This window comes from Arachis duranensis, chromosome 4 (assembly GCF_000817695.3).
Source record: "Arachis duranensis cultivar V14167 chromosome 4, aradu.V14167.gnm2.J7QH, whole genome shotgun sequence".
Classification (NCBI taxonomy): domain Eukaryota; kingdom Viridiplantae; phylum Streptophyta; class Magnoliopsida; order Fabales; family Fabaceae; genus Arachis; species Arachis duranensis.
In genome coordinates this window covers 73,288,523-73,299,157 of record NC_029775.3, presented here as the reverse complement: position 1 = coordinate 73,299,157, position 10,635 = coordinate 73,288,523, and the positions used below count along the sequence as shown (strand labels likewise).

Below are 10,635 nucleotides of genomic sequence, written 5' to 3'. Positions count from 1 at the left end.
TGACTCACAATCTGAAAAGCTTCACCCAGTTATGTATCTATGGCATTTATGTATCCGATGGTAATACTAGAAAACAAAGTGCTTAGGGCCACGGCCAAGACTCATAAAGTAGCTGTGTTCAAGAATCAACATACTGAACTACGAGAATCAGTAACACTGTCAAAAATTCTGAGTTCCTATAGACCCCAATCATTCTGAATTTCAAAGGAAAAAGTGAGATGCCAAAACTATTCAGAAGCAAAAAGCTACTAGTCCCGCTCATCTAATTGGGACTAAGTTTCAGTGATATTGTGGGATTCATTGTAAATTCTCTTCTTTTTATCCTATTTTATTTTCAATTGCTTGGGGACAAGCAACAATTTAAGTTTAGTGTTGTGATGAGCGGATAATTTATACGCTTTTTGGACTTTATTCAGTTTTTTGTATATTTTTTGTGATTTCAGTTATTTTTTGGCTAAAATTGAGGGAACTGAGCAAAAATCGGATTCAAAGGCTGACAAAGGACTACTGATGCTGTTGGATTCTCACCTCCCTGCACTCAAAATGGAATTTTTGGAGCTACAAAAGTCCAAATGGCGCGCTCTTAATTGCGTTGGAAAGCAGACATCCAGGGCTTTCCAGTAATAGATAATAGTTCATACTTTGCTTGAGTTTAGACGATGCAAACTGGCGTTTAACGCCAGCTTTCTGCCCTATTCTGGCGTTAAACGCCATAAATAAGTTGCAAAGCAGAATCAAACGCCAGAAATAAGTTACAAACTGGCGTTCAACTCCAAGGAAGACCTCTACATGTGAAAGCTTCAATGCTCAGCCCAAGCACACACCAAGTGGGCCCGGAAGTGGATTTCTGCATCATTTACTCATTTCTGTAACCCTAGTGACTAGTCTAGTATAAATAGGACTTTTTACTATTATATTTTAATCTTGGTATCTATCTTTGATCAGTTTATGTGATCTTAGACATTGGAGGCTGGCCTCACGGCCATGCCTGGACCTTTATCACTTATGTATTTTCAACGGTGGAGTTTCTACACACCATAGATTAAGGGTGTGGAGCTCTGCTGTTCTTCGAGTATTAATGCAATTACTAATGTTTTCTATTCAATTCATGCTTATTCTTATTCTAAGATATTCATTTGCACTTCAACCTGATGAATGTGATGATCCATAACACTCATCACCATTATCACTTATGAACGCGTGCCTGACAAACACTTCCGTTCTACCTGCGAAAGCTAGAGTGTGTATCTCTTGGATTCCTGGTCCACGCTGCATGGTTGCCTCTCCTGACAACAGAGCCTTCCATTTCGTGAGATCAGAGTCTTCGTGGTATAAGCTAGAATCCATTGGCAGCATTCTTGAGATCCAGAAAGTCTAAACCTTGTCTGTGGTATTCAGAGTAGGATTTGGGATGGGATGATTGTGACGAGCTTTAAACACGTGACTGTAGGGCATGGTGACAGACGCAAAAGGATAGTAAATCCTATTCCTACACGATTGAGAACCAACAGTTGAGTAGCCATGCGGAAAATCGTAGAGGACCATTTTCACTGAGAGGACAAGAAGTAGCCATTGACAATGGTGACACCCAACATACAGCTTGTCATGGAAAGGAGTATAAAGGATTGGATGAAGGCAGTAGAAAAGAAGAGATTCAAGAGGGATAAAGCATCTCCATACACTTATTTGAAATTTCCACCAATGAATTACATAAGTATCTCTATCTTTATTTTATGTTTTATTTATCATTTAACTTATTAAAACTCCATAACCTTTTGAATCCGCCTGACTGAGATTTACAAGGTGATCATAACTTGCTTCAAGCCGACAATCTCCGTGGGATCGACCCTTACTCACGTAAGGTTTATTACCTAGACGACCCAGTGCACTTGCTGGTTAGTTGTGCGAAGTTGTGAAAAAGAGTGATATTACAATTGTGTGTACCAAGTTGTTGGCGCTATTAAGATCACAATTTCATGCACCAACGACGCATTCTATGTTCAATATTCCTATTGAGCTGACGGAAGACACCGTTTTTTGGATTAAGAAGGATAGTCCCAAAGCTGAGGTTGTCTGATTGGCCGATTTGATTATTTTGGATGAGGCACCAATGACTAACAAATTAGTATTTGAAGTGCTCGATAGGACGTTGCTTGATATAATGGTTTCGGTCTCTGATAGGAATAAAGATTTACCTTTCGGTGGGAAGGTGGTCGTTCTCGGTGGTGATTTCAGGCAGGTCTTGCCAGTTATTCCAAAAGGTTCTCGTGTTAAGATTGTGATGGCGTCCATAAATTCTTCTGTCCTCTGGAAATATTGTGAAGTTTTGCGATTGTCAAAAAATATGAGGTTAGCAAGTGGATTGGAACAATCAACTGATCAGGAGTTAAGGTCATTTTCAGATTGGATACTTCAAATCGGTGAAGGTCGATGTGGAACAGTGGTCAATGATAAACTTTTTGTTGATATTTCTTCTGATCTAATCATTCCTGTCTTGGAAAATCTTGTGGAAGATATTGTAAATACAATCTATCCGAATTTGGTTCAGAATTTTTGTGATCCAAGTTTTTTCCAGGATAGGGCAATGTTGGCTCCGACTATCGACAATGTTGAAGAGATAAACAATTATATAGTTGACTTGTTGCCCGATGAGGAGAAAAATTATCTTAGTGCTGATTCAATATGTGGTAGTGATGCCTATTATGACATTGATGTTGATTGGATAAATGTTGAATTCTTGAATCAGATTAGGTGTTCTGGTCTACCTAGTCATTCGTTTAAGTTGAAAATAGGCGTGCCTATTATTTTGTTGAGGAATATTGATCCGACTGGGGGTTTGTGTAATGGAACTCGAGTTGTTGTGCGAGATCTAGGGACAAATGTGATCGGTGCGGATATTATTTCTGGTAGCAATGTTGGGGATAAAGTTTTTATCACCAGAATGAATATGATTCCCAGTGATATGGTTATACCGTTTAAATTCCAACACCGTCAATTCCCGGTCTCTCTATCGTTTACGATGACAATCAACAAAAGCCAGGGTCAGACATTATCAACAGTTGGTTTGTTCTTGCGTCGTCCTGTGTTTTGTCACGGTCAACTTTATGTAGCTCTTTTCCGAGTTAGGAATAGAAATGGTCTTAAGATTTTACTTTGTGATGAAGGATTAATTGATCCTACCAGGACTGAAAATGTTGTATTTAAGGAAGTTTTTGATAAGATATAATGTAGTTTCTTGTTATATCTTCCAATCTTATCTGTGTAATTTATAGTTTTGGTTTGGTCTATGTTTTCTTTAGAGAGAGACATTTTCTTTTGGGTATGTCTAAAATCGTCTCAACCATTTTCTGTCCATTAGATGCACTATCTTTTATGAACCATTAGATTCTATTAAATGAAAATCAAAGGATGTTATGAAAGAAGAGTATTCATACGCTTTATAAATATAGAATATATTAGTATATATTAGCATACGCGTGGTTTCATCTCCAATGTGGAGAGCTCTCCGCGTTTCAGGCTCGCAGACATCCAAGCTGGATGTTCTTCTCTAGCGTGGCTTCTTCTCAGGAAGGGTACATGTGCTCCTCTCTGCTTTCGCCGTCACATGTCTTTTGTCGCGATTCCTTCATGCAATCTCCCTTTTTCGCGAAATTAGTTGATCAGGTAATCATCAAATCGGACCCTAGCCCCTTTGTCTTCATCTCCTAATTTGCTTTCCTCTGCCCTACCAAACGTTGTCTACAGCCTCTGTTTCTTGGGATTTTGGTTCCCCATCATTCATTGCAGGTTAGGGATTTTCCCATAGAGTCTCAAATTAAAGATCTGCAATCAATCAATCAGGTACACTCTTCTGGTCCCTTTAGTTCCAAACCTATTTTCCTCTTCATTGTTTTTCTTTTTCTTCATTGTGTATATCCTTGTGATCAAATTTTGTATTTGTTACACTGTTAATCCAGGTTTTACTGTCTAGGGTTTGTGAATCTGCTAATTTACGAATTGTCTATCTGGCTTCGTATGTTTCTGGGTTCATGTTCTTTTTTACATTCTTTGGAAGTTGCTGTTAATTTGAATATAGTCTATGAATTGGATTCATCTTCCTCATCTTGTTGTTTGCAATTTGGTGTTAATTTGATTATCATTTCTTCTTTTGCTAGCTGTTGAATTTTTTGTTGTATATGGTTTGTTTATTTTATCAATTTTTTGGATTTTATAATGATTACAAAGATGAAATTTCTACTTATGTTTTCTTATATTTATGGATCATGGTTTGGTTTTGTGAATCATTGTCTAGGTATGGGATTTCTACCTAATCTACTTCCTCAGTGGTGATGTGATTAGCAAAATTTTTCCAACAAAGTGAGTTTTTAGATCCACCCTCTCTTATTCGAGTTTTGCATTCCCATTTTCGTTCTCATTCAATAATCCATTTGAATTGTTTGTTATATTGTTTAATTTTATTTTTGTATTATTTTAATAAAAACTATTTTATATTTCATCTCTTTTATTTCATAGACATAAAGTTGTTTGCGCTGAATTTAATAGCTTCATTGAGAAAGGAATGGGTGTTGTGACACCAAGTTGGCATCACGGTCCTGTGTTATCTTCTCTTGAAAATGTCTTCTGGACATATAATGATGTTCTGCCATATATTATGTATCTTTTTGAAAATATTAAATTTTATTAAAAATTTTGATTATTTACTTTTTTAAATCTAATATTATTTTTTCCAAAAAAATAGAAAGAAATTATATTGTTAGTATATTAATAAAAATAAAATATGACCATCTAATTAATGAAAAATAATTATTTATCTTTTTATAGAAAGAAAAGTCAGATGATACCAATGCAAATTTGATTTTAATGTTAAAAAAATTTTTATTTTAATCTGAATTAGATTTTGTCCATACAATTTTATTTTATTTTTGTTATTTCTAATATATATATTTAAGTAATATATATTATTAGTAGTAACTTTTTTATAATGTATCTATCAATTATTCTTGGTGCCTTCTGTCTTCTATTTTTTTATTATTATTTTGGTTTTAATATTTAGGCCAAATTCTAATTTGATGTCTAATCTTTTAAATATTTTATTTTAGTTCAAAATAATTTTGTACGAGTTTAATATTATTTCAGTCTTAAATTTGATACAAATACTCTGTATTAGAAAAGCATAATAACCAAAAGTTTTTTGGAATGCTTTTTTTTCTCTGTACAAGATATCTCAAACAACTAACCATCAATCATCAGTACTCCAAAATCAACTAAATTTTGAGTACTCTAGGCAACCTGATAGTTCCTGGAATATGATGTGATTTCATATTCGGTGTGGAGAGCTCTCTGCGTTTCAGGCCTGCACACATCCAAGGTGTACGTTCTCCTCTAGCCTGGCTTCTCCTCAGAAAGGGTGCAGCCGCTCCTCTCTACTTTCGCCGTCAACTGTGTTTTCTTGCGATTCGTTCACACAAGCTCCCTTTTTCATATATTTTGTTTTTATGTATTTCATATTTAATTGTTTCAAAATATAAGATTCTAGTACTATTTAAAAGTTTTTGTATTATAGTATTGTTATTTAATGTACTTAATTATGCACTAAAATATTATGTATTTATTAGAGTCTATCAATGTTCTTCTTTTATATTAACCTTTGATTTCTATGTAATATAATCTAATGGTCTATACAAATATGGCATATTCTATAAGTACATAATTGTTGTTCTCATTTAAGATATACCCTCTTCTTTAGTGAATAAAATTGATGGTTCATATTTTACTTTGATTTCTTTTTTCGTTTAAAAAAGTCAGTTTTTAAATACAGTTATTTTATCCAATATCAAAAAGTTAATTGACTATATCTTTTGAAAATATTAAATTTTATTAAAAAACTTGATTATTTACTTTTTAAATCTGATATTGTTTTTTCCAAAAAAATATATTGTTACTATTTTATATTTAATTTTTGTGAATTTATCCATATCGCAATTGATTTTGTTTTTTTTTTGTTACTTAAAACGTATCTCTTTTAACAGATGATCCAAATTTTTATTTGTTAAAAAAATCAATTCAAATTGTTTTTTTAATACATTGAATTTGCATAAAATTAAAAAATTAAATATGTAAAATTATTGATAATTTTTTTTAGTATGAGTCTAAAAACACTTGGTTGCAGGATTTTGTTTTTATTAATATAATCATCTCAATTAAACCATAAACTTAATTAAAGTGAGGTTATTCTAATTTTTTTAACCAAATTCATCACTTTCAGTTGATTAGGGATCCTAAAAGACGTTACTACCTCACCCCATCTCCTCTATCTCTAAGATCCTAACCCAATCTCCATCCGACGCTCCATGTCCGCACCTCCATCCTCAGTTGAGGCTTCGGCTTCTCTCCTCGACTTTGGCCACATGCACAGAAGCTATGGGTATTTCTGCGATTTCATTCGATCCCACCATGAGGGCCCTGTCCTATTCGTTGCGTCTGTCCCTTCTCCCCAACGTGCCTCTATCTCTCTGTCTCTATCATACCTCATTCTCCATCTCGATTTCTCCATTTTCCATAGCACACGATGCCACCGGGGTTCAAGATGTATGTGTGGGCTATGGTTCCATTCTCTTGCTTTTCAATCTCTTCGTCGATTCCTTCTCCAGTTTCAATTTTTTTGTGTTAATTGTTACTTGTCTCTGGATTCATCCTTTAATTTTGAATTTTTTGGTTTCTGATTTAATCATCGTGATTGTTACTTGTTTTTGTAAATCAATAGTTCTCTCCTATGTTTGTGCTCTTACTGTTTGTGTGAAATAATTTTCTTCTTCGGGGGTTTGCTCATTATAAATTATATAATTTTCTTTGTGCTATTGGACTGAAGTTAACTATAGTGGTAGGTATAGTTCACTGATAAAATTTTGTTCTTACTTTATTGTGAATTGTCAAATCAACTACATGTGTTAGGTATTTGGTAATTTGGAAGAGGCCTCTTTCCATATTGTTTTTGCTCTTTTTCCATGAGTATTTGGTTACTTGTGATATCTTCCTAAATGATGTGTGTACTCATATCAATCTATATATGCATATTAGTCTATCTTTGTCCCATATGTGAAGCTTACATTGTAAGCTTTAGGGTTTGTTAACTTCAGGAGTTTATAACTCCAACTCATCTGTTTACCTTCTCATCTTAGTTCTGAATTTTTCTCTTTATCTTTTTTGCTGTTGGTGTTCTTATGCTATATATATTGGGAATGAATAACCGTATTGATCTTTTGGAGAAAATCACTCCGTGGAGAGAATCATGGAAAGTGCAAGTTAAAGTTGTAAAGTTGTGGTATTACAAGAATCCTGCTTTGCATCCTTTTCAAAATCTGTTGCATATGCTCTTAATGGATGAGAAGGTCGGTTTTAGTTGATGTTAAGATTTCTTTAAGTTCTTGCAAATTTTTTTTAAATATGTAGAGGGAATTTTTTTTGTGTTGTAAAGTGATATATTTTTGTTGTTTTATTTTTTTAGTCAAATGTTTTTAGGTGTTTGGATACCTAAATAAGTTAAATAACTCCAAGTATGAAGCAATTTTTTTTCAACTGCAGTTACATAAGATCCAAGCAACCATTAGAGATCAGCTTATACCAAATTTTGTTGTGTCTCTAACTAAAGGAGAGGTGTACTTGATGACCCATTTTACGGTTGTACCAAACACTGGTTTGAACAGAGTGGCAAAACATCAGTTTAGACTTTTGTTCCAATACAAGACCTCTGTTGTTTCTGTGGTATCTGTAAGGATACCTCATTCGGGTTTGGGTTTTACATCAATAGATGAAATTGACCAAAGGACAAAGGACGACGATTTACTCATTGGTTCGTACAACTTTCTTGCTCTTCCTTCTTAGAAACATAGTATTATGTTTTAAAAAATGTGGTTTCTGATTCAAATTGTATATGTTTTAATCTAATTATTAGACTTTGTTGGGATCATTACTGGTGTTCGAAAAGAAAGAGATGTAGCATCATATGGCAAGATGATCAAGGCAATTGTGCTTGAAGTTTTTTCTGATGGGTATTGTGTCTCTTATTTTCTCCCATATCATTAGTTATCTTCTATTAATTCTATTTTTTTTATTTATTGCAACCTTTATGTTTGCAACATTAAATATATAGTTAGATTCTTTTGATCTTTCGAAACTTATTTGTTCAACAAAAAGGTACAATGCAATGTGTTTGGAAATGCTTGTGATCTATTGGAATATGATAAGTTGCAAAAATATCCAAGATCTCCACTGATTGTTCTCGAGTCTTTTAAAATCACAGCAATTGAAGGTTAGTTTGAGATGTATTCAGTGAATTTTTACTCTAATAGTTGCTTTTCTATTTTTTGACCTTTTAATTTAGATATGGTTTAATTTTAATAGAATTTGATTCTTGCATGCAGGTGGGATAATCCTGCAGAATGTGATGAATGTCTCTAGGTTATTCATTAATCCTGACATTCCTAAGTCTATTGAATTCCTGCGCAGGTTAGTTGTCATAAAAAAAAGTGTTAAGCTAGAACCTGCTATGCTTATTTTGTTGGTATTCGTGTATATGTTTTGTATTATGAACATTAGTTATTGTATCTTGCATGTAGATTTAGTGTTGCCAGTTATGAATTCTCAAGACTTGTGACCAATGAGCTTGGATACTTAATTTCTAAAGTTGATAGTGATTATTTCAATCCGAAAGAGATCAGTAATATTCAAGATCTTTGTGCAGATAATGGGGTACTATTTAAGATTCGCAAGCTCTCCATTTAATATTTAAACTTCATTTTATTAAACATGTGTGTCAGTTTTCATAACGTGATTTGTTAATCATTTCTATAGTATATCATTGTTTTTAAAATTTTACAGGAAAGTCATTACTTCCTTATTGGGACAATTAAGGAAGTTATGGATGAACCATATTGGTGGTACTACTCATGTGTATGTGGTCATGCCGTTGTCGAGCATGAGGATCTCTACCTTTGTGATGCTTGTGGTTCATGTATTGAACATGTTATGGTCAAGTAAGATTCATATATAACTCTATTATGGAATAGATTAAGTATCAATATTTTGGATTTTTTGTTACTTCTTTGTTATGCACATCTCTGTGTGTTGTTAAAAAGATTTCTCGGCTTTAGTTCTTATTCTTGGTTGTTAATTATGTTAGATATGGGATTCGGGTAAAGATTTACCATGGTGGGTGTGTTGTTTTGTTTGTTCTGCTTGATAATGCGGCAACAAAACTATTTAGAAAACCTGTTCTGAAGCATTTCTCAAGATAGAAGAAGAATTTCCTGTTGATCCTAATGTGTTTGCAGTATGAACTCTTTCATAGCGAACCTAATTTAATGTTTATTAATTTTTTTTGTGTTCAGGTTTCTTGATTTTTTTATCTTGATCTCCGAAGGTCCGTTGGTCATATTCTCCACACATGTTTGATGATGTTGTTGGAGAGGAAAAAATTTTCAAGGTTGAAATCAATTTTGCAGTTGATCGAGATGACTCTGGGTGCTTTAAAATTGTAAATGTCTTTAGTAGTGATCTGAAACCAACTGCAACTGATGATTATATCAATGTATGATTCCTTACTCTATGTTAGAACATGTTCATGAAATTTTTTTTAATTATGTTTTTTTTTCTCAATCAATGCATTCGATACTTATTTTAACCAAATAATCCCAGGCAAGGCTTCACGGTCCCATTTTTCCACTAATCTATGATGCCTATTTGCAGTATGCAACTGGAAAAGATTACAAGACTCAAGTAGTGTGCGATAACTCTATTCAATCAGAAACTATTGAAGATATTATTACTGATCTTATTTCACCCAATCGCTTTTATTCTGATGCTGAGAACGTATATTGTTTTTTTCTCATTTACGATAAAATCTCTTATATCATTTGTTTTTATTATTCTTGTTATATCATACGCTGAAAAGTTAGTAATTGATAGTTTTGTAAATTATTTGAAATTTGAAATGCTGTAATAATTTTTTTTGCTGGTAGTGTGGTTTTGTTTTTATTCTGGGAACTATATCATCTGTTTTGAAGAATCATAAATGGTGGTTCTCAACTTGTTTATGTGGTTCTCTTGTGTCAGCTAATAAACAAATTTTATCATGTGATCTATGTCAGCTTCAATGCATTGATGCTGTCCCAAGGTGTTTTGTTCTTTAATTTTATTCTATTTTTGTAACTAATTATTATTTCAATGTTAACTCAAATTTTCCTTGTTTTCTCCTGGTTGTCAAGATTCTGCTTGAAGATTGTAGTGTCTCATGCAAATGGCAACAATATATTTATTCTTAAAGATCATGAGGTCGTGCAAATAATAAAGACAAGATGCTCAAGCTCTTTGGATAATCACCTAGAGCTGAATCTGGTTGTCATTCAATTGTGGTTTTAATTAGTATATAGATATAGATATAGTTAGTTTGTATCTTTTGAGATTCCTAAGGAAAACATAAATTATTATTATGCTATTTGTTAACTATTTTATTTTTTTTATGGATCTTATTGCAAAGTTGTTCTATTGAAACTCATTTCAAGTCTTTTGCACAAAAAAGTTATATTCATGGTTGATGCTAGGCCTGTGGGTTATGAGATTAATCGATCTGTGTATATT

At 33.1% G+C, this 10,635-nt stretch overlaps 1 protein-coding gene across 1 annotated transcript; it reads left to right on the top strand.

Annotated features, from left to right (window-relative positions):
* The first annotated feature begins 2,110 nt into the window (after positions 1-2,110).
* Positions 2,111-3,226, top strand: LOC107484657 (uncharacterized). Its single transcript, XM_016105206.1, has one exon. The coding sequence runs from the start codon at positions 2,111-2,113 to the stop codon at positions 3,224-3,226; it is 1,116 nt and encodes a 371-aa protein (XP_015960692.1).
* Positions 3,227-10,635: the final 7,409 nt, after the last annotated feature.